The 21,679-nt window shown below is 38.5% G+C and overlaps 1 protein-coding gene across 1 annotated transcript in view; it reads left to right on the top strand.

Moving 5' to 3' along the window:
• The window catches only part of LOC149289285 (rho GTPase-activating protein 6-like), a 267,876-nt gene that overhangs the window by 184,609 nt on the left and 61,588 nt on the right, over positions 1-21,679 (top strand). The window contains exon 2 of the mRNA XM_089490921.1: positions 18,436-18,595. Coding sequence (XP_089347047.1) covers positions 18,436-18,595 — 160 coding nt within the window. The remainder of the gene's footprint in view (positions 1-18,435; positions 18,596-21,679) is intronic.

Below are 21,679 nucleotides of genomic sequence, written 5' to 3'. Positions count from 1 at the left end.
CTACATAGCAGCAATAATGAATGTCTGGAGCAGTAGATTGTGTTTACATAGAGTACTTTGGGAGACCCTATCTGCAGGATTATTCCATTGATTTCTATAGGTGCTACACATTTGCCCCAGAGTTTGATCGGGAATATCTGTATCAATTGTCACAATTGTTTCACCCGTCTTGATTTCATTTACACCCTTTGTAAAGCCTAGTTTGCTCTAAATGCACATTCTAGTTTGGAACTAGTGTTGACTTCAGTTTGCGTTGAGGTGGACCTTTCTAAAATACTCAAGATTTCGGTAACCTTCAGATTTCACAGGGAGCTAAATCAAAAATATTTTTTATTTAAATGTAGTATAAAAAACCTAGGATCTTTACTTCCTAGTATGTCTTAGAAGGTGGTTACTGGCATATTGAACTTTTTAAACCCTGTATAAGAGATTTAGACAAAATTAGGTCAAAGAACAAGTGTCATTCAGGGCCATGTACTCCTACTAATCATGTATGATAAGATCACACACAGTGTAAATTAACACGTTCTAGGCCTTTATTAAATATATTAGGTTTATTACGTATTTATGTAATACCATAAATCACAATAACCATATACTACAGATATGATTGCAAAAACTTTTTGAACTTACCAATGTAGTATGTATAAAAGTAAATGACTTTTTTGCAGGTTCAGTGACTGCATACGAAAGGAATTTTGTATGCATTCACAGTTCAAAGGACGCCTGGGACACTGGAGTGTCCCCTCAAGTTTTTTTTAGGTTGATGATAAAACAAGACAAATAACATACATATTGATTGAAATAATTTTAATAAAAACACTGCTTTTATTTTGGTTAGTTTTTGTAATGGGTTCCAATATTAGCACAGAAGTAAAAAAGAAATGCCTGTCATTGAACAATATTGTCTTTAGTTCTCTATGGATCAGATTATATTTACAAAAAAATTATAATGTAGGGATGGGATTCCAAAATGAATTTATATGAGAGTCTGTCATCCTTTCACATGTTTTCAAAATATGTTTAAGATACCTAGAATGTTCTGTGGTTCAGTTATTGGCATTCGGTATGACGACTGTTTGTTTTATCTTACATCTTGTTCTAATGAGTGTAAGTAGGGCTGCTTTACGGGAACAAAGGGAACCAGGTCATCATGTTAATCAACCTCTGGGATTTTGGTCCCCCTGGGCATCTATACGGACACTGATGAACTTCATCAGGTTGAAGGTGAATCGTTGTTCCAGCTCCAGTGCTAGTGGGAACAATATTTAAATCATATTACTCACAGTAAAATGGCAGAATAAAACAGTAGTGTGTATGTGGATGCTAAGCAAACACTGCAATAAACTAGACATTGTTCTAGACACACACCTTTGCTAGTGCTGATTTATGGCCAGGGTAAAAGTTTTACACCTGCACATAATAAAACGCATTCATGTTGCAGCATGAACCACCACTTGTTGATCAAGCCAACTACAAACCACTAACAACTAGTTTTCTTCACCTATGTTCAACTTTTTAAATAAATGTTAAAGGGAAGTTAGTAGCTGTGGGTGCCTAACTCCTGAATCGGTATAAATGTCTTACAAACCAAGTGCCCCATACACATACAATAAAAATGTGTCGTTGCCTTCTTCTGCTACTGAGCCCGAGTCTAGACTGAAACTGCAGATGATACTACTTATTTTATCTGTGTATTTGTGTGTAGTGTATCCTTAAAATTGATAGCAGGTATATTTGGTTACCAGTAAGTGTAATTAATAATTTAAAAAAGGATCTTTTGGATCCATTCAGGACATATTTTTAAGAACAGTTTTGGTGCAAAGTGGTAAATGTGGAACAGAAATAAGGGTGGGGTTTCTACATACCTGGAAGTCTTGTAATACTCTATAGAACTCTGATTTCCCACACTGTAAGGGGACCGGAGGTTGTGTTTTTGAGGGTCAGTTATCTGATTAACAAAGATGAACCTTGGTTACAGTTAGCTCTTAAAGGGGAACTCTAACGGTCTTAGCATTTACCATAAGTAATCTATTACAAACAGGGCCGGCCCGACAATGGAGCCGAGTGGGGCAACCGCTCCAGGCGGCACTTTTGAAGGGGCGGCACTTTGCCTCCCCAAGCCCTTTTTTTTTTTTTTTAAAGCGAAAGAGAGAGAAAGGGGTGCCAAGCTGTCAGTACCCGCTCGGCGCCCCTCTCTCTCCCCTCTGCGGCGAGTCTTCCTGTTCGGTCTCGGTGCCGGCTTGTAATGCTGAGTGCCGGAAGATTTCCGGCGCTCAGCATTACAAGCCGGCACCGAGACCGAACAGGGAGACTCGCCGCAGGACTGCTGAAAGGTAAGTACAAGGGGGGGCGGCAGGGACGGAGGAAGGGTAGATAAGGGGGGGGGGGCGGCAGGGACGGAGGGAGAGGAAGGGTAGATAAGGGGGGGGGCGGCATTTTAAAATTCGCCCCAGGGGGCATTTTGCCTTGGACCGGCCCTGATTACAAACTATCAGTGTAGTTGTTTAAAAATGTGTAAGAGTAAGGCACTTTTTTAGTTTACGGAAGCTAAAATTCATGTCCAAATCTTGGACAACCAGCATATTAGTTGATTTCCTATATATATGCCAACAGACAGACAGGGTTAGGTCCTAGGTGGTGGCAGTCCCAGCAGATAGCCTTCATATTGGAACTGACCCTCAGCTTTGTATCAGTTTCTTGGCAGTACATACAGTTCCCTCTCAGCCGCCTGACCTTAGAAATAATGACAGTTGATGTTTTTGCTTCTTCTGAAATATTCTTTCCACTGACAATCGGGATCATTGTGCAGATAATTTGATGTGCGGCTTAGGTACTAAAGACTAGCATTCACATTTTACTAAAAAGTACATTATTGTTTGCAAAGGCACATTTTAATATTGTACTGTGTGTACATGGTATTTTACTTTATTGAAAGCAAGGGGAATTGTCTAGTACCCATCAAGGTCTCAGAAAAATCGGTTCATAGCACAGTTTATTTTTAATATAGTCTTCTTTGATCTGTAGTTTATATAGATTCTAATGCATTTTAACAATTGTCATTAACTTCCCCTTTCTAAGTATCCATAACAACACCCCCACTTATACGGTTGTAGAAAGATTACAAACAACATTAATAGTGGAATCCCTGTTTTAATTAAGTCATTAATGGAAAAAGATGGAAAAAGAGCTTAACAACATATTTGATGAACAAGGATCTACTCTGTAATTAGAAATTACAATAAGGGTGAATAGATAAAAGCCCCTCAATACAAATCTATTTTTAGTTTTATAGGATATCAAAATCCTTATTTTATTAGTTTCCTACTGCATTTAAATACATTTATTAAGCTTCTAGCTAAAAATTATGGGTTTTCCATTCTGTGTCTTGTAGGCTGTTTGTGGTTACGTTTATTGTGTCCCCTGGCTAAAAATGCACAATATATGCCATAAGATTTGCCTATACCTTGGATCTCCCATAGTTTTACCTTGAATCTCATAGTTTATGGTTAATAGGCAGATAAATCTGGCTTTATGTATGAAAAGTTTCAAGGTCAGATAATTTAATAGGTCTGCTTCATTTACAAAGTCTTAAAGTATGGACCTGCCCTTACACCAGGGCAAATGGTCAGACCAAATGGCCCGAACGGTTCTTACCTGACTTCAAATTCTATGTTTCCATCAATACTTTGAATTGCGTTACCTCTCCCTTTAAATAAGGTGTTATGTCGTGTTGCATCAGCCTTTGAACAGTAGACAAGTTAAACCAGGAGCTACATTGTTGAAGTAGGTTATGTCCCTTAAGAATACTGCTTCCGCATGAAAGCAGTCAGTGACTTGATGCCGAAAATGAATTTACTTTCCATTTATTTAAAACCGCATCTAAAGGAAGTACAGCGGAAGCTCCACAGGAACAGATACGAATGGTATATTATTATTTTGGCAGTTGAATTGTACCTTTGTTATTTGGACAGTAATATTATAAAGCTTTTCTTTCACTGAAAGTAAATGTACAGATGCAGCATTGTGTGGCAACCCGAAATTATTTTTCCTTCTGACACATTGTTATTTAAAGAATACGGAACTTAAAGTTTTAATTTTAATTAAAAAAAGATTCACATAAACCACTGAATTAAAGTCTAGAGTAAAGTAAGCCCAAAATATTATGGGTAAGGGTAATTCTGCAAGATGCCTGACCTAAAGAGCGAGTACTCAGTGATCAATATAATCGTGTTTTAAAGAAGATCCGTCCCTTTTAACAGCATTTACACATGGAATCAGCGATGTACATGTATTAGAAGTCCACATTATGTATACACCATGGGAGCAGCCACTGTAACCACCTGTTTTAAGGAACTGCATAATGAATCATCCACATTAACTTATATTTGCCGTATAGTTTATGCATTTCTAAGTGTGAGATAAGGAGAAGGCCTGGACGTTTTCTGATTTAATAGTGACTATGAGCCATCATAATACTATTGTGCCATCATTCTCTGGGTAGGAAAGCCTTAGAATCTACTGTATATAGAGAAGAGGCACCAAAGCTACACTTCACAATTCCATCATTAAGAAATATTGAATATGCAGACATATTATTTACTTTTGATGTAATAACGTAAAATGGACTCCTTGGATGAAAATGGAAATGCAAATGAATCCCTCCTTACAGATTACTTAATAATACCTAATAATAATAATGAAAATGAAATGACAACTACAATTCTGTGCAAGAAAAATGACCGCATGAGGGAAAACATATTTTATAAATTCAGCTTTCTTTGGTAAAAGTAACAATTATTCATCAAATTAGAAAGCTAACATTGGTTATTTGGTTCATAAAGTTGCAGGTTAAGCGTATCATTGAGAAAATGTTAACTATAAAATTCCAGTTTTCTATACTGCATAAACAGTGAGTCCATTTTTGTACCCTAGTACCAGGTTTTCAGTACTGTGGTGCATAACTAGATTTTGGAAACCGCTGTATAAATTATGCCCAAACTGCGTATTTATGTGTAGTGCTGAACACATTGGGACATCTAGATGACTCATCTCACTGCCGTACAGGAAAAGTTAATCATAAAAGAACAATAAAACTAGCTGGCTAGGCTTATTATATGGAATTTGAGACAAACAAAATAAATTTTTGTAAGATGCTACACATTTGTTATTCTTCTCCATTATTTAATTGTTTTTTAACAAGTGTATTTTGCTCAATATGAACAGAATATGGGTCTGAGATTTTGTTTGTGTTTTTGTCAGCAGAGGCAGTTCTAGATTTTTAAAAGTCCTAATACAATAAATAAAAAAAATATGCATAAACGAATAATTTAGATTTGCGACTGCTGCATTGGTCTTTCACCTTCATTGTTGGTTGGGCACCTTTGACCAATGGAGGCCTTAAGAAGCTGCTTCATTTTCTTATGTAGTAGCGGAATTCCTATGTGGACTGGCTGCAGGTTGTCCAGATCCATAGTAGATCAATTCAGGTTAACTGCACTGCAGGGGATTCAGCAAAGACTTACATCTAAATCACAGCTTTTGGTATAACTACATTTATCGGAATAAGCTTGTATTTTTTGTCATTACTTTTTCATGGTGATATAGTATATGTTTCGTTGTTACCTTACGAAAGCTGAGATCAGTGTCAAAAGTTGGAAGAAGAAGCATATCAATTAACCCCCTTTATTCCTACTCCGTCCATACAAAGGCAGCTGGAACAAATCAGCCTTTACTAACTAGTGACAGCCTTTACTAACAGTAACAAAGGGGGAGCAATGCTCATCCAAATCCTGTGAACCGGCTGACTCCAGTGGTATACACTATATGCATATTGTGTATTAATTAGAAAAAGTGGCATAATCACTTTAATTACACCCTATCCAGCACGGTCACCACACTGATGTCCCTTTGGCAGGGGAAGTAGTGGTGGGTTTGTCGGTTTCTTTGTTTTCTTCTTGTTACCTGAGACACTATAATATCCTAACAAAATGATTCGTAATTTACAGTATCTTTAAAAGCTCTATGGAAGTCATATTTTTCATTTATCGTGTTTTGACCTCCATGGTATCATAGCAGCGGAGTAGAGTATATTCAACGCAACTAAAAACAGTGTGAAAGCATACAATCTGTGATGCTACACTGTTGCAGCAGAGTTCATCGAATGAAAGCAACCGAGTTAAATGCAAAAGAAACATCAAATGTTCTTTACAAAACTAAAAAGGATGTTACCCGACCCTTCCAACATTCTTTAGTTGATTCCTAATAAGGAAAGTTTGCACAGCTCCAGCCCAGCCAAGAGGCACAGAAGTCCCGTGTATACTTTTCGCCCTTATTTCTAATGGTTTGATTAAGAAAAACACTGGTTTTTTATATATATATATATTCAGTTGTTTGATAAAGAAACCTTCTGAGATGTGAGAGAAGGACTCCATTTGTAACATAACTGCATCAACCCTCTGCCTTCAGCTACAGAATAGGCTTTTTTCAACCTAGGCTCAAGTCAGCAGTACATTTTTAACTTTTGTACCAGCGAATGCTTCTTTGCAAAAACAAGACAGTATCCTGGGATTCGCAGCAAACTCCAGCTGGATATTTCATATGTGCAGGATGACGGCAGCTGTGCTTCTCACTCTTGTTTTTTTGCTTTTACTTTGAATTTATTTTCCATGTTTAAAGTACACTTTTGGACAAACTGGAAAGCTAAAGGACTTATTTAGTTGATGGGTAAGAGACAATATATATCTATGGAATTTTTTTTTTTAATTCAGTTGATTTATTGTGTTTGTGTTTAACGGCAAATCTGGTATTGTTTGTTTGCTGACCTGAGTTTGTAATGTTTAGCTTTCAATTCGAAAAAGTGATAAGAACTATTTCAGTATTCCCAACCTCAATGGAGCCAACATATAGGCTGTTTAATCTTTTGCGTTAAATGGGTGAGCAGAGGGTTAAATATGACTTAAGTGTTGTTATTCTTGACAGTGCGCATCACTGAAAGCTGCGAGTGTATGATCTGATATACGGTAGCCTGGTATAATTAAACTGAAAGGCATAATTAAAACATGTGTTCAAAGTAGTATAATTAAATGGAGAGGAGACTTGAGGTCTGGGAAATGGAAAGTAATTTAGTGTAAAGGGGAAAATATATACTGTTATATACTTTATACTATGACATACTGACTCAGCAAACAGCAACCAAAAATGCATTATATTCTTACGTATCATAAAAAAATGTCTGTCTCTCTCGCTCTTTCTCGTTAGACTGTTACAGCTATTTTGATTGTAGCTATGATTCTATAAAACTACTTATTAGAATCTTAACATTCATCATCTCTCATGTCTACTGTCCCACCCTTTGGATATTATGAGAACGAGGTGTGGTTTCATCCAGAATCCCCTAAGTATCCCAGTTGTATCAATTTGAATACCAACGCATAGGAAAAGTAACTGGTACACAGTCCTTGGCGAAAACGACATTTTCATCTTAGTTTACTTGCAGTGTGTCTTCTTCGGTTTTTGCTTTATATATGAAATATGGTTTTCAAGTAATAATAATAATAATTTATTTTAAAAAAATGACGTGCCTCTGCGTTAGTTTTTATAAGCGCTCTATTAACTGGTCATTGGTATAAAAAAAATCACTAAGCCAAAAATAAAAGCCTACAGCCACAAATTACTGTATCTCAAATTCCCATTATTTATCTTACATTCCCTAAAATTTGGTTACAGGTTTTGTCGATAGAAAGATGTTGGAACCATAACCTTGTACTTGTATTGGATCAGAAGAAAATGTACTGTAAATGTGTATATGCGTACTACCAGTCTTTAGGCCCATGGATGATTTACAAAAAGAAAGTGAGGCAAGTTTCAATAATAACCTAAAAATTGTTCTGATGTTGCCCCTTTAAGCTTTGCTCATTTTCCCAAATATGATAAACAAACAATAAAAAATATACTAAATTATTTCCAGTTATGTATGTACAAAAATAAAGTTCCAGACCCATTATAGTTATAGAAAGTCAGACATATACTCTTAAAACGTAGGGATTAATTCTGAAAGATGTTGCAGTCACAAAACAGGGACAGGGCATGGAAAACTACCATTGTGCCAAAATACAAGAGATATTGCAAAATGCACAAAAAAGACGCTCTGTGACTAAAAAGATGCAGTTTAAACAAAATAAAGGATTTTACACAAAAAATAACTTCCAAATCTGAAGTGGAGATACAACATCTGCAACAGAAATATGTCAAAAGTGCTGGTAATTCCATTCATACATATAATTGGGGTCTGTTCACTAAGATGTCACTTGGTCACTTGCGATACACGTTAACTCAACTGTCCAGACTCGACTGATGTCGAATACATGGGGCAAGGATGGAGTGAGAGGCATTTGACAACTTCTAGCACCTCTCAAGCCAGTGAGGTTAGAATGTCCCCAAAGAGTAATTTTTTTATAACCCTCATGAGCCCATCTCACTGGCAAATATCAGCTGCCCCTTGGTTAATATGTCAAGGGGACCCTGTTCCCTTTTTTTTAAATAATAATATATAATCACTTGTATTTATATAGCTCCTTTCTCCCAGTGGGACTCAAAGCGGTTTTAGCACACACTCTCGGAATTAACGGAATCAGCAGCTAAATAAAAGATGTTATTATTACCCTATTAATGGCATTCATTTTATTGACTTCAAAAGGATGAAAGGCTGAGTTGATCCAGATGGGTTTTTTGAACCTGTGACCCTGTGGTTCCAACATGCTTTGTAGCCAGGGTCTTTACACAGTGAGCTATCTCATCTTTAATTTTGATTGTTTTTGTGGGTTTATCCCTGCAGAATACTTGCAGGGTTGCAAGTTGGAACTTTTTCAAGTCACATGCATTCATCTATGATACAGGCGAGCGTATGATAGTTTTGATTTTTTTCTATGCATATTCAAATTGACGTTAATGAATTTGTGAGGTGAACAGAGGCCAATATGTGACAAGTGCAGTTTTAGGCATTGTTCATCTCATGCTCTTGCAGCACTTTACACATCACCCTTATAATCTTAAATGCCATGATGCCGTTAAGTAAAATGCTGGCATGTGCTGTAGAATGGGGATTTCATATAGTCTGGCTACAGTAAAAGGGAGTATTTCTTTTCAAGGAACATTCTTAACCCATTGATTGTCAAAGCATTGAGTAATACCATCAATCTGCCAAATCTAAGAAATTGTTTTACTGCTTAGCACATCGTGTACTCTTATTGAACTCATTACTTTACAATATCAATTTAATAGTCATCAGATACTTTCACGTACACATAGGCTTGATCTCCTTACCTTAGGAATTTCCTTTTTTGTTAGTGTAGAAAGTAAAAATATTGCCTTATTGTATACAATGCTTTTTTTACAAGCATGTTCCAATGATCTCATGTAAATATCAGTGTGAACCCTAAAGACCGCACACGTTGCACAACCGCCGGTTTAATGACACCTAGAACTTGCTGGGCAAAAAAAATTGTGACAGTTATAACAAATCTAAACATCTTTGATTGGGTAGTTTCTTTTTTATATTGCTTGGTGTTTATAATATGTATTGCCAAGCAGTATAGTAAAACAGGAAAATAATTTCCATAGCATCATGTATCTAAATTATGAGGAGATAATGCATAATGCAGTAATACACCACTAGAAGAAGCAGGAAGTCTCGGAACTGGGTCTGAGGAACAGGCAGATGGCCAACGGGATGTAGAGAAGCGGAGGTAATAGCCGGTCAGAATGGTTAAGGGTTTTTAATGTCTGTGCAACTTAGGAGCGGATAAATACAAGTGTCTCTAGACAGCAAAGTGGAATACTGAGAGGGTAAATCTAGATCCCTAGAGTCCACACGCCGGGTCAATACCAGAGAATCAGCAATGCTATGAAAATTAACAAACACAGACAGAAACAGCAATTCTCTAGCAAAGAGGCTGGAAGCATGCCCAGTTTATATAGGCCATTGATTGCAAGAATGAGGGACAGGAGCAGGTAGACATCATATGTCAAGAGACAGAGGGTCCAAAACATACCTGTTAGTATAAAGGTTAGGTATTATACCATGTGCATGGTCAAGACGTTAAAAGTGTAGTTATGGCCATTTATTATTAGTGAAGGTAATAAAAAGTAGGGGGTTCTTCCTTAGTGTCAAAAGCATCTATTTCTTTCTAGTTAGTGCTCTCCAAAATAATAGAATAATTCAGAGCTGAAAGCATGTGTTTATTAGCTATTTTAGTGTTAGGGAACATAATCACGTAGTTTACAGTAGGTAGCACAGCAGAAATATATGGTAATGAACCAAACATCAGTGTTGTGTCAAGGGTAAACGTGTTACAACTTGTCTAATACTCTAAAAGATCTCGTAGTATTCCACAGAGCTATGGGAGTTCGATATAGTGGTCTGAGGTTTCTCCTTGAATAAGCCAATAATCACGGCAAGTTTATTTCAAAGCAATAAAAATCATTATTTCTATAAATTATTACAATAAATCCTATAGAAAAATATACCGTATGTTATTAGGCTGATTTTAAAAATAATGTATTACTTCTGTTATTTTCAATGGTTTTGGATGTACATGACCAAATTATTAAATACCGTATATGTATTTGTTAAGAATTAAATCCAGACATTAATATTTCTCAGAAAGCATACTGTGTATTTTGGCTATTGTAGTAATACAAAAAAGATGGACATAGCCACACTGGCTGCACAAAAGTTGACATCTTTAATCGATGGTGATTTTGTTGGGCCAACATAGAAAATTATGCAGCGTTACATAAGCTTTCGGGATCCCAGAGGATTCTTTTACGGATGATATAGTAATGCAAGGAAACTCAGGGTGTTCTAACAATGCTTTAAAATTTAATTGTTAATTACTTACCTCATGCAAACTTCGGGAATAATGGAAAATGAAGCACCGTTGTACTTCAGTTGTGCATTATGAAAAGTCGGTTGGCTGCTTCTTTAATGCTAAAAAAAAGTATGCAATATGGGGAAATTAGTTGATGCACACAACCTCAGACTTTATTTATGTTAGGGGCAATAACATACCATGCCCTGCCCATAACAGATGCAAGCTAGATATTTGAGCACTCATATATACCTGGGAACATCCTAGGGTAGCTCTTGTAGTATACTCAGCGGATGTGCCGGCACCGGAAGTTGTATACGCGTATTGCGTAGATGTCCCCCGCCGGCCCCGCAAGACACCCGGGAGTCTGCTCTGGTAAGTCTTGGGGGCAGAGGTAAAACGCATCGTGCGGACGGTCACCGGCTGTGGCGATGCGGCTAAGCAACCTCCGCAGCCGGTGACCGTCCGTACGATGCGCTTAGACCACCTCCCGTGCCGGCACCCCCCCGTGGAAAGTGCTGGCAGGGGAGGCTGTCTGAGCATATCGGGGAGTAGGATGCAGGTCCCCTGCACCGCTGCGGGGGATCTGTATCCTAACCCCGCTGCCTGCCCGGCGCCCGGGACTGCATGTCCCGGACGTCGGGCGCTAGACCCCGAATATAGGCCACACCCCCACTTTAAGTCTTTAGAAAAGTGCAGCCTATATTCGAGCCAATACGGTAATCAGGAATATTTTTTATAATATTTCCAGACCTCAGTTTATCAAAGAATGGATAACTTGCCAGTTCTACAGAGCTAGTTCATCAAGAATAACAGTTAGATGTGACTTTGGAGAGTTTTTTGGCAAAATTATTAAATTAGTATTCTTGCTGCTTCATAAATCTAAATGTTAATGCTTGGTGGCACATCCCCTGTCGGTAACGTAAAAAAAGAGCGGTGTTTCATTGTTCTTCTTGTGCATCCTGCTTTGATGTATGAAAATCATAGCTATAGGCTAACATTATACAGGCCAAAGATGTCACGGGAGTAAATAATCTCTTTAGAACATTAACATTAAAATGGGCCATATGGACATTTAAAGCAAGAAGGTATATATTATGTGTATAACAAACTTTGGTTGTAGCGTACTGAGTAGAGCAAATACTACTTATCAAATTTAGAGTTATTTCATACAAAACAACATGTACTAAAGAAAATGTATAGTAGAGGGAGACTTTGTTGGAAACATTTTGAGAAACATTGCTCTAGGGGGTAACATTGGTTTCCACATGACAGTTACTTTTTGTATACGTATACATTATAAAAATACTTCTATAGAAATTATTTCATGTACACATACATTATGCAAATACTTCTATGGAAATTAAGTTATGTGAAACTTCATTTGGTTTTTCCCCAGAATGCTGTGGGAAGCTATTATCCTGTACACTTCTCACTTCCTGTTTATGCAAGTATTGCATTCCCATAGCAAAATGTTCTCCCTTCCCCACTGAAAAATAAAATACAATGTTTCAATAGTATTTGGTTTAAAATTTGGTGTTTTACTTTTTTAATGTATATTATTTCTGCACACATGCTCTTGACTATTAAACTCTTTGGTTTGGAACATATGGCATATTAACGGCAGGGTTGTCTAGGTTTCTCATAGTATGGTCCGTAGATCTGTTATAGTAATATATTGGTGGAACGTACCTTATTAAAACAATGATGTCATAATATAAATAATGAAGAGTTCCCAGGGAGGCCCAAAAGGAATTTAAAAAAAATCGTACCAAGACCACAGTCTTTCTCGTGCCTTGGTACTAGTATTGTATAACATACATCAGAAATAAATACATTGGCATTGATTGAATCCTAAAGCCTTTCTTTCCTTTACTGCATGCTAAACAATGAATTTTCTGCCGTAGGTCTGCATTCAATCTCCCCTCAGGGTAATGTCAGCATTTTGGTATTTCATACTCCTCACATCACTAAAACTATGAATCCAGTACTCATGTGCTTCCAACTGGCAATAAATACAGAAAGATAAGACATAAGTTATTATCAAAAAGAGCTACTTTAACTATTATAATGTAAAACCAAAACCAGTGTCCTGTAATTGGCACCCAGCTTGTATGATTACACCAGAGTTATTTGAAATATAAAGAAACACTCCATAATTATTTACTGTTCTGATTGTTAGATTGTGTTAATATTGCATATTTACAATTAAATTTATGAAAGCTATGTTCTGGCAGGTTTGAATGCCACAGTTTATATAGAAAATGGCTATATTGCCAAACATTTCACAGCTGTATACACCTGTTTCTCCTTGTAATAAGACTTTTGGAAGTAATGCCGATGAAAAGTGCCATACCTAAAAACCCCCCCCCAAAAACTGCATACCTAGAGTCTCCAGATAAAGCACTACTTTCCCGGGTCTCTGTGTCACTTTCTTCTTTCTCTGGGCTTGGAAGCAGTGTGTGGCCGTGCCCACATTAGAGCTCTGTGAGGGACTATTTTTTTAATCCCACTCCCCCTGAATGTCTGACCATTACTGCCTGCCCCGGCAATGTGCGTGTTCCACTCCCGCACGCTCCCACAACATATGTGTCCAATCCCGCCTGCTCCCGCAATGTGTGTGTTCTGCTCCCGCAACATATGTGGTCAATCTTGCCCACCCCCTTACCTGATCTGCAGATTTCCCGCGCACTCCCGCAAGGCTGCCTTCGCGTTGCTCCCACACAGCGTCTCTTCTTTTGTTCTGCCCTGGAACCCAACTAAGTCACGTGAATTTACGTCACTTCACGTGACTCGACGGAACAAGAGAAGCTATGTGGGAGCAAAGCAAAGGCAGCCTTGCGGGAGTGCGCGGGATTACTGGGACCAGCAGGTACATTGCCTGACCGCCCGCAACACCCGAAAAACCGCCCGCAAGTTTTTTGACGGGTCCCGCAGGACCTACAGGGCCCACATCCCAATGCAGTCCTCTAGTCCACATTCCATCTCCTGAAACACCAACATCCACCCAAATGATAGGCACTCTGGATCTAGACATGCCCAAGGTGGTAGCCCCACCCCCACATGAAGCCACTCCCCCAATAAGAGGGAGCGCTCTGGGTAGTCTGCCCTGGAAGTTCCCATTTATAGGAACTTTTACCTTAGTGACAAAAGTACATATTGTTCCTTTGTTTTTGTAAATGTAATTTTAGTGCCATAGAATGTAGACCCTAAGGTTTTTTGGCAGAATAAAACAGTGATCTCACCAGCACAGCAAAATTACAGCTAAACATTCAGGGCCATGAGAGTTGGATAGCAGTGATCGTGAAGTATCTAAAGGTTCTTAATTACTTTAGTGAAGCTGAATAATGTGTTATTAATTTATCATGGGATGTGCTGCATTTAATTTAGCTTTAAACTCTGTTTTCTCAGATTGTTTTAATTTTCAGTTCTAAGAATTTACTTTTTGACCTATGTTAAAAGTTGTGCTCGGGAAGTTAGTGTTTAGTCCTCTGATATTAATTTAGGCCGTAGATATATGTTAAAATTGATATATATATCATTGATGTGTTTTTTTTTAATTGTTAAATGATGTCATAATTTTTTCCATAGATTATTCATTGTGTCACGGTTGCAATACCTAACAATGCAAGATTAAGAATTATATTGAAGACTATAATATTAAAAAATTACTTTTAAAATGAGGATTATACAATTAACATAAATAAAGATTGCGTTCCTGTCCTCAACAATAGAACAGTCTATAACAGGGGCGTCCAACGTGCGGCCCTCCAGCTGCTGCAGGACTACATCTCCCATAATGCTCGTTCAGCTAAGGGGCTGGCTGAGGAGTATGGGAGATGTAGTCCTGCAGCAGCTGGAGGGCCGCACGTTGGACGCCCCTGGTCTATAAGTAGGCTAATAGCTACCTTCAGTGATGATTGTTCTCAATTTTACAGGTTAAATACTAGACATGTGTATGGCATTCCGTTTTGGCCGCTTTTGTTTTCGGACAACAAATTTTGTTTCCTGGCCATTTGTTTCTGATGAAAGTCTGAGCCATTATCACAGATAATGATTATTAATAATAATATTTAGAATCTATCAGATAAAGTAGAAAAAAATGTCAATATACAGCCCAGACTTACCTACCTGTCAAGCCGTTTCCAAGCCGTGTACCCTGCCTGAGTGTTTCCCAGCCATGTGCCCTGACTGAGGGCTTCCTAGCCGTGTGCCCTGACTGAGGGCTTCCTAGCCGTGTGCCAGGTCTGAAGGCTTTCTAGCCGTGTGCCAGGTCTGAGGGCTTTCTAGCCGTGTGCCCTGTCTGAGGTCTTTTTAGCCGTGTGCCCTGCCTGAGGGCTTCCTGCTATGTGTCCTGCCAGTGGGCTTCCTGCCGTGTGCCGTGCCAGTAGGCTTCCTGTCGTGTGCCCTGCCAGTGGGCTTCCTGACGCGTGCCCTGCCAGTGGGCTTCCTGCCGTGTGCCCTGCCAGTGGGCTTTCTGCCGTGTGCCCTACCAGTGGGCTTCCTGACGCGTGCCCTGCCAGTGGGCTTCCTGCCGTGTGCCCTGCCAGTGGGACTCCAGTTCCAGGCCTGTCCGGCAAGACAGTCTCTGGTTTCCCCTGTCCTCACTACAGTTCCCCTTTATTCTTTGATTACAGTCCTGCTTTTCTGTCTGTTGTGTGCCTGTCTGTACCTACCTACCCATCATGATGCATCAAGGGATACAGGCAAAGTACCTAGTATCCCTTGCAACTTGGCTCCTACCCGACCTGCTTGCCCGGGTCCTGACAAAATAAACTAAACATTAACTTGTAGTATTGTATATGAGTAATGAACATTAATGTCAGCCTCTGCTAAGCTAATTGTCTCACACTCCAACTCTCATCAGTCTGTAACTGCTGCTACTGACAAGTTAAAATGACATCAGCACAAATATATCTAATGCTTGTTCCTTCCCCTTGTAAATGCTGATTGGCCAGAGTGTTGGACCCATCAATCACAGTCATAACTATTCCCCTTTTTTTTTGCTACTTCTACCCATCAGTCATTGAAATGTACTCTGCTACAAACAGTCCCTCCCACTTTACCTCATCAATGAGTGCCAAAACTTTTGCAGTCCGTTAGACCGGCCTTGTTTTCGTTGATATGTACGAACGCACGAAACAGGCAATTTTCAAAGACCTCAAGATCATTTCGGGAGTTTCCTTGGACCCTATGGAAAGCCAAATAAAACATCGCATATTATATACTATAAAATGCAAGGGAATAGTGATGTCAGTGTGAATGCAGTTGTTGGGTGATCTAATTGAAAACCCTGCATTTTTAAAAATCGTCCTGCTCCTCAAATTCAGATGCACTCCCTCTATAGTGTAACAGAATGTAAGGAATGTTTAAGTTTGTCATCAACAATTGTTAAGGACTGTTTTTTTTAAATATACGTGCATAAGGAAACATCTTGGGCCAATACTAAGCTTTTCTCACGAGTACTTTCTTTAAATAATAAAAAAAAGTTTCATTCTTGCATGTTGTAGCTATTACTAACCATAGCTACAAGTAGGGTTCTTGGCAACTGGGGCAGGGTCAGCCCCATGCTCATCATACACCAATGGAAGAGGAAAGGGGTACAGGGGCATTGCTGATAGGCAGCTCCCCAAGTGCGCCCCAATCTTGCGGGGCTTGAGACAGCTGCCCCTATTGCCCCATGAAAATTACTGCCCTGGTACTAACATTTTTCAGTGCTTAACAGGATGCCTATGCAGTGTTTCCTTTACGCAGCTGATAACGCTCTATCCACTTTCCCCACAAAATGATGAGAATAACTATACAGATGGAAGCGTCCTCCAAGGGCTTTAAAAATAATATCTGCCATTTACAGAAGGAAGATATGAATCTAGCAGATAATAGCAGTGCAAACTGGAGAATATAAAAGCTGGAAAACTTTTATGGCCAATAATATTAAAACATGCAAAAAGCTGAAGAATGTTATTTTTACATTAACTACAGGAAATGTATTTCCCAGGGTAGACAGTGTGTGTACTATCCATCCTTAAAACCAAGAGGCCTCTGTTTTGTAGAAAGTGTTGTGCTGGGTGTGTGCTAGTTTTATATATATTGTAAATCTTTTAATCTCAATCCTGTTTTTGGCAAGACATTATACTTTATCAAAACACTTTAACAAAATGTCCTGTTTGACTGCTTACATAAAAGTTTCAAGTGTATTTTTAAAACAAACATCGTCTATGTATACGATGTGAAGAAAAACAAACGTGTTTAAGGTTAAATTACAAGGATTATTCAAATAGCCAAATAATTTCTGCATGAATCAAGTTTTCTCCTAAGTAAAGATGTACCGTATGTTATTTTTATTTCATTTTAAATGGAATATATATATTTTTTAAATCACTTAGTTCCAAATGTTGTGGTTGTTGCAAAATATCTTTATGCAGCCTTGTTGCTTTAAGGGAGTGTTGCTTTACTGAAAGGGTGGTAGATAAGTGGAACAGCTTCCTGGTGGGGGGCTAATACATTGAGGGGATTTAAGCATGCATGAGATCGACACATAGGTAGAAGACTAAATGGCGGAATCGATTCTTACCATCCATCAAATTCTCGGTTTCTATGCTATGGAAAATATGAGATTATATAATTAAACCGCCTTAATGCAGAATGTCAAATTAAAACAAACATTGTAGAAAACTAATTTGAGTATTATTGTCTTTATACAACAATAAAATGGTGTGCCCAGTGCTACCTGGATTCCACAGAAGGCAATATTCATGGAGTAGATTGTTCCAGTGACTCCTGGTCTATGCCATGTTTAAAGTAAATTTATACCTGCCCTCCTCTGTTGTTTATATTAATTTTTGCTTGTTTGAATAATAACAAAAACATGTCGTAAAGCCACGCATCCACTACATTACTACATATTTTTTTAACAGAAAGCTAGACAAAAATGAAAAAAGTCCCCTTAACACCATCCAACAAATGTGAGGGTTCTGCTTATTGAATTATAATATGCACACAAAAAATTTTTTTTCTATATTCCATAAAATCTTCATGGAATATTTTTTTCTTGGAACGCTTCCTTGTTTTGTAGTTAGCAATTTATGATCTGTCTCAAGCTCATGGTAGTATTAATTTAATATAAAACATTTTCCTTTACCCAGTAAGTCCCCTGGTGACCCCATAAGGAGATGCTGCATTGAAGCTCACCATTGTTTACAGGGGGACATTAGATTTATTGGATGGGATTGCCTAAGTAAGAACAGAAAGATCCAGTAGGCAGAGAAATTGACTAGGACAGTAAGCTTAGTAAACCAAGACACTATAGTGCTTAAAAGAACCTCCATGTATTATCTTATTTAATTTTATATTCTGCATTGTGCTTTATAAAACAGAAGAGGTTAGAGAGGTAGTGGTATCTCTCTAACTTCTGTGTTTCTATTTTAGGACATCTATTTTTGTGTTCAACAATGATTAGTTCCCTGGTTTTGTATTTGGACAAGGAATTGGTCCTGCATCATGATTAAAAAAATGGTGCAAAACTATATTGTAGTAATTTTTCTTCTGATTTATTTTCCTTTAGGGTGATTTTACATGGAACAGTATGTCTGGTCGCAGCGTTCGTCTGAAATCGGTTCCCATACAAAGTCTTTCTGAGCTAGAGAGATCAAGACTGCAGGAAGTTGCGTTCTACCGTCTGCAACAAGACTATGACTTAAGCTGTCAGATCACTATTCCCAAAGGTAAGCGTTTGATTTCCTGCCTTTTTTCCCTGAATTTTTAAAAAATTAATTCTTGGAAACAGTAACTGTTCTCAAGAAAATCTTCCTTGCAATGTTTCTTTGCAAATGTATTTAATGTCTGTTAATTGGTAGAAAATGTGTAATGTTGACTCATTTTAGCTCACCGGCACAGATTCTTGGTAGTTTTAGTACAATCGTTATTGTGGTTGTAATTAATTGATTTATAAGGTGCCATCATATTTTGAAGTGCTGTACAATGTTACTCTCTTTTGGTTCTGCATCATATTGTTTCCCCTAAAAATACTGCTGGAATTTCATTTGAGTACTTTTATTAGTATAATGACTCTTTAGGTCGAGGACCCAAGGCCCATGTGTCCCATGGCTGTGATTCACAAGCTCTGTTTCGGGCCTAGCACAAGTATAGTAACATAGTAACATAGTAACATAGTTCATAAGGTTGAAAAAAGACCAAAGTCCATCAAGTTCAACCTATATACATATTGTGTCCCTACTGTGTTGATCCAGAGGAAGGCAAAAAACCCTTATGAAGCAGATGCCAATTGCCCCATACCAGGGGGAAAATTCCTTCCCGACTCCAAATATGGCAATCAGAATAAATCCCTGGATCAACGTTCTGTCCCTATTAATCTAATATCCATAACTTGTAATATTATTGCTTTCAAGAAACACGTCCAGGCTCCTTTTGAACTCTCTTATTGAGTTTACCATCACCACTTCCTCTGGCAGAGAGTTCCATAATCTCACCGCTCTTACTGTAAAGAACCCCCGTCTGTGCTGGTGTAGAAACCTTCTTTCCTCCAGCCGTAGAGGATGTCCCCTTGTTATAGATACAGTCCTGGGTATAAATAGGTCCTGGGAGTGATCTCTGTACTGTCCCCTTATATATTTATACATAGTTATTAAGTCCCCCCTAAGCCGTCTTTTTTCCAAACTAAATAACCCCAATTCTGATAATCTTTCTGGGTACTGTAGTCCTCCCATTCCCCTTATTACTCTGGTTGCCCGTCTTTGAACCCTCTCCAGCTCCACTATATCTTTCTTGTACACTGGTGCCCAGTACTGTACACAGTATTCCATGTGTGGTCTGACTAGTGACTTGTACAGGGGTAGAATTATTTCCTTGTCGTGGGCATCTATGCCCCTTTTGATGCACCCCATGATTTTATTTGCCTTAGCAGCAGCTGCCTGACACTGGTCGCTACAGGTAAATTTACTGTTAACTAAAACTCCTAAGTCCTTTTCCATGTCAGTCGTCCCCAGTGTTTTCCCATTTAATACATATTCCCAGCCTGGATTTTTCTTCCCCATGTGCATAACCTTACATTTATCTGTGTTGAACCTCATCTGCCACATCCCAGCCCAAGCCTCCAACCTATGCAGATCCATTTGTAATCGTGCGCTGTCCTCTATTGTGTTAACCACGTTACAGAGCTTAGTATCGTCTGCAAAGATTGATACTTTACTATGCAATCCCTCTACAAGGTCATTAATAAATATATTAAAAAGAATAGGACCCAAAACTGACCCCTGTGGTACCCCACTAGCAACAGTCACCCACTCAGAGTATGTACCATTAATAACCACCCTCTGTTTCCTATCACTGAGCCAGTTACTTACCCACATACACGCATTCTCCCCCAGCCCAAGCATTCTCATTTTATGTACGAGCCTTTTATGTGGCACCGTATCAAATGCTTTGGAAAAATCAAGATATACGACATCCAGCGATTCACCCCGATCCAGTCTTGAGCTCACCTCCTCATAAAAGCTGATCAGGTTAGTTTGACAGGACCGATCCCTTGTAAACCCATGCTGATATGGAGTCATACACTTATTTTCATTGAGATACTCCAAAATAGCATCTCTTAGGAAACCCTCAAACAGTTTACACACAACAGAAGTTAAACTAACAGGCCTATAATTCCCCGGGTCACTTTTTGTCCCCTTTTTGAATATTGGCACAACATTTGCTATGCGCCAGTCCTGGGGAACAGACCCTGTCACTATAGAGTCCTTGAATATTAGAAATAGGGGTCTGTCTATTACATTACTTAACTCCCTTAGAACGCGGGGGTGAATGCCATCTGGACCTGGTGATTTGTCTATTTTGATTTTTTTTAGGCGGCACTGCACTTCTTCCTGGGTTAGACAGGCAACATGTACTGGGGCATTTATCTCATCCTGCTGTATATTACCTGGCATTTCATTTTCCTCTGTGAATACAGCAGAGAAGAATATATTTAATAGATTAGCTTTTTCCTGATCCCCGTCTATAACTTCTCCCTCATTACTTTTTAAGGGGCCAACGCTTTCATTGTTAACCTTTTTACTATTTATATAGTTAAAGAACATTTTGGGGTTTGTTTTACTCTCTTTGGCAATGAGTTTTTCTGTCTCCAATTTTGCTGCTTTTATCTGATTTTTACATATTTTATTTTTTTCCCGATAGCTTTTTAGTGCTTCCTCACTGCCTTCCTGTTTTAGTAGCTTAAATGCCTTTTTTTGCCATTTATTGCCCCCTTTACATTTTTATTTATCCACATTGGTTTTCTCTTGTTCCTGACTCTTTTATTCCCATACGGTATGTACCTTTCACAGTGAGAATTTAAGATATTCTTAAAAATCTCCCATTGAGCGTCTGTACTCTTGTTTTTGAGGACATTTTACAGTGTTAAGGGCTTCTCTTAGTTGATCAAACTTTGCCCTCCTAAAGTGCATAGTTCTTGTGGCTCCTCTAAGAGTTCCCTTATTGAAGGACAAGTTATAATGCATCATATTGTGATCACTATTTCCTAGATGTCCCCTGACCTGCACATTAGTTACTCTGTCAGGTCTGTTGGTTAATATTAAGTCCAGTAGGGCGCCCCCTCTGGTCGGGTCCTGTACCATTTGGGACAGATAATTATCCTTACTTATAGTCAGAAACCGGTTTCCTTTATGAGATTCACAGGTCTCGGTTTCCCAGTTTATGTCGGGATAGTTAAAGTCCCCCATAATAACCACCTCATTGTGATTAGCTGCCTTGTTTATTTGCTTTAATAATTGATCTTCTGCTGCTTCCAT

This window comes from Sceloporus occidentalis, unplaced genomic scaffold (genome assembly GCF_023333645.1).
Source record: "Sceloporus occidentalis isolate IW3139 unplaced genomic scaffold, rSceOcc1.0.p SCAF_47, whole genome shotgun sequence".
Classification (NCBI taxonomy): domain Eukaryota; kingdom Metazoa; phylum Chordata; class Lepidosauria; order Squamata; family Phrynosomatidae; genus Sceloporus; species Sceloporus occidentalis.
This window is presented reverse-complemented; position numbering and strand designations above follow the sequence as displayed.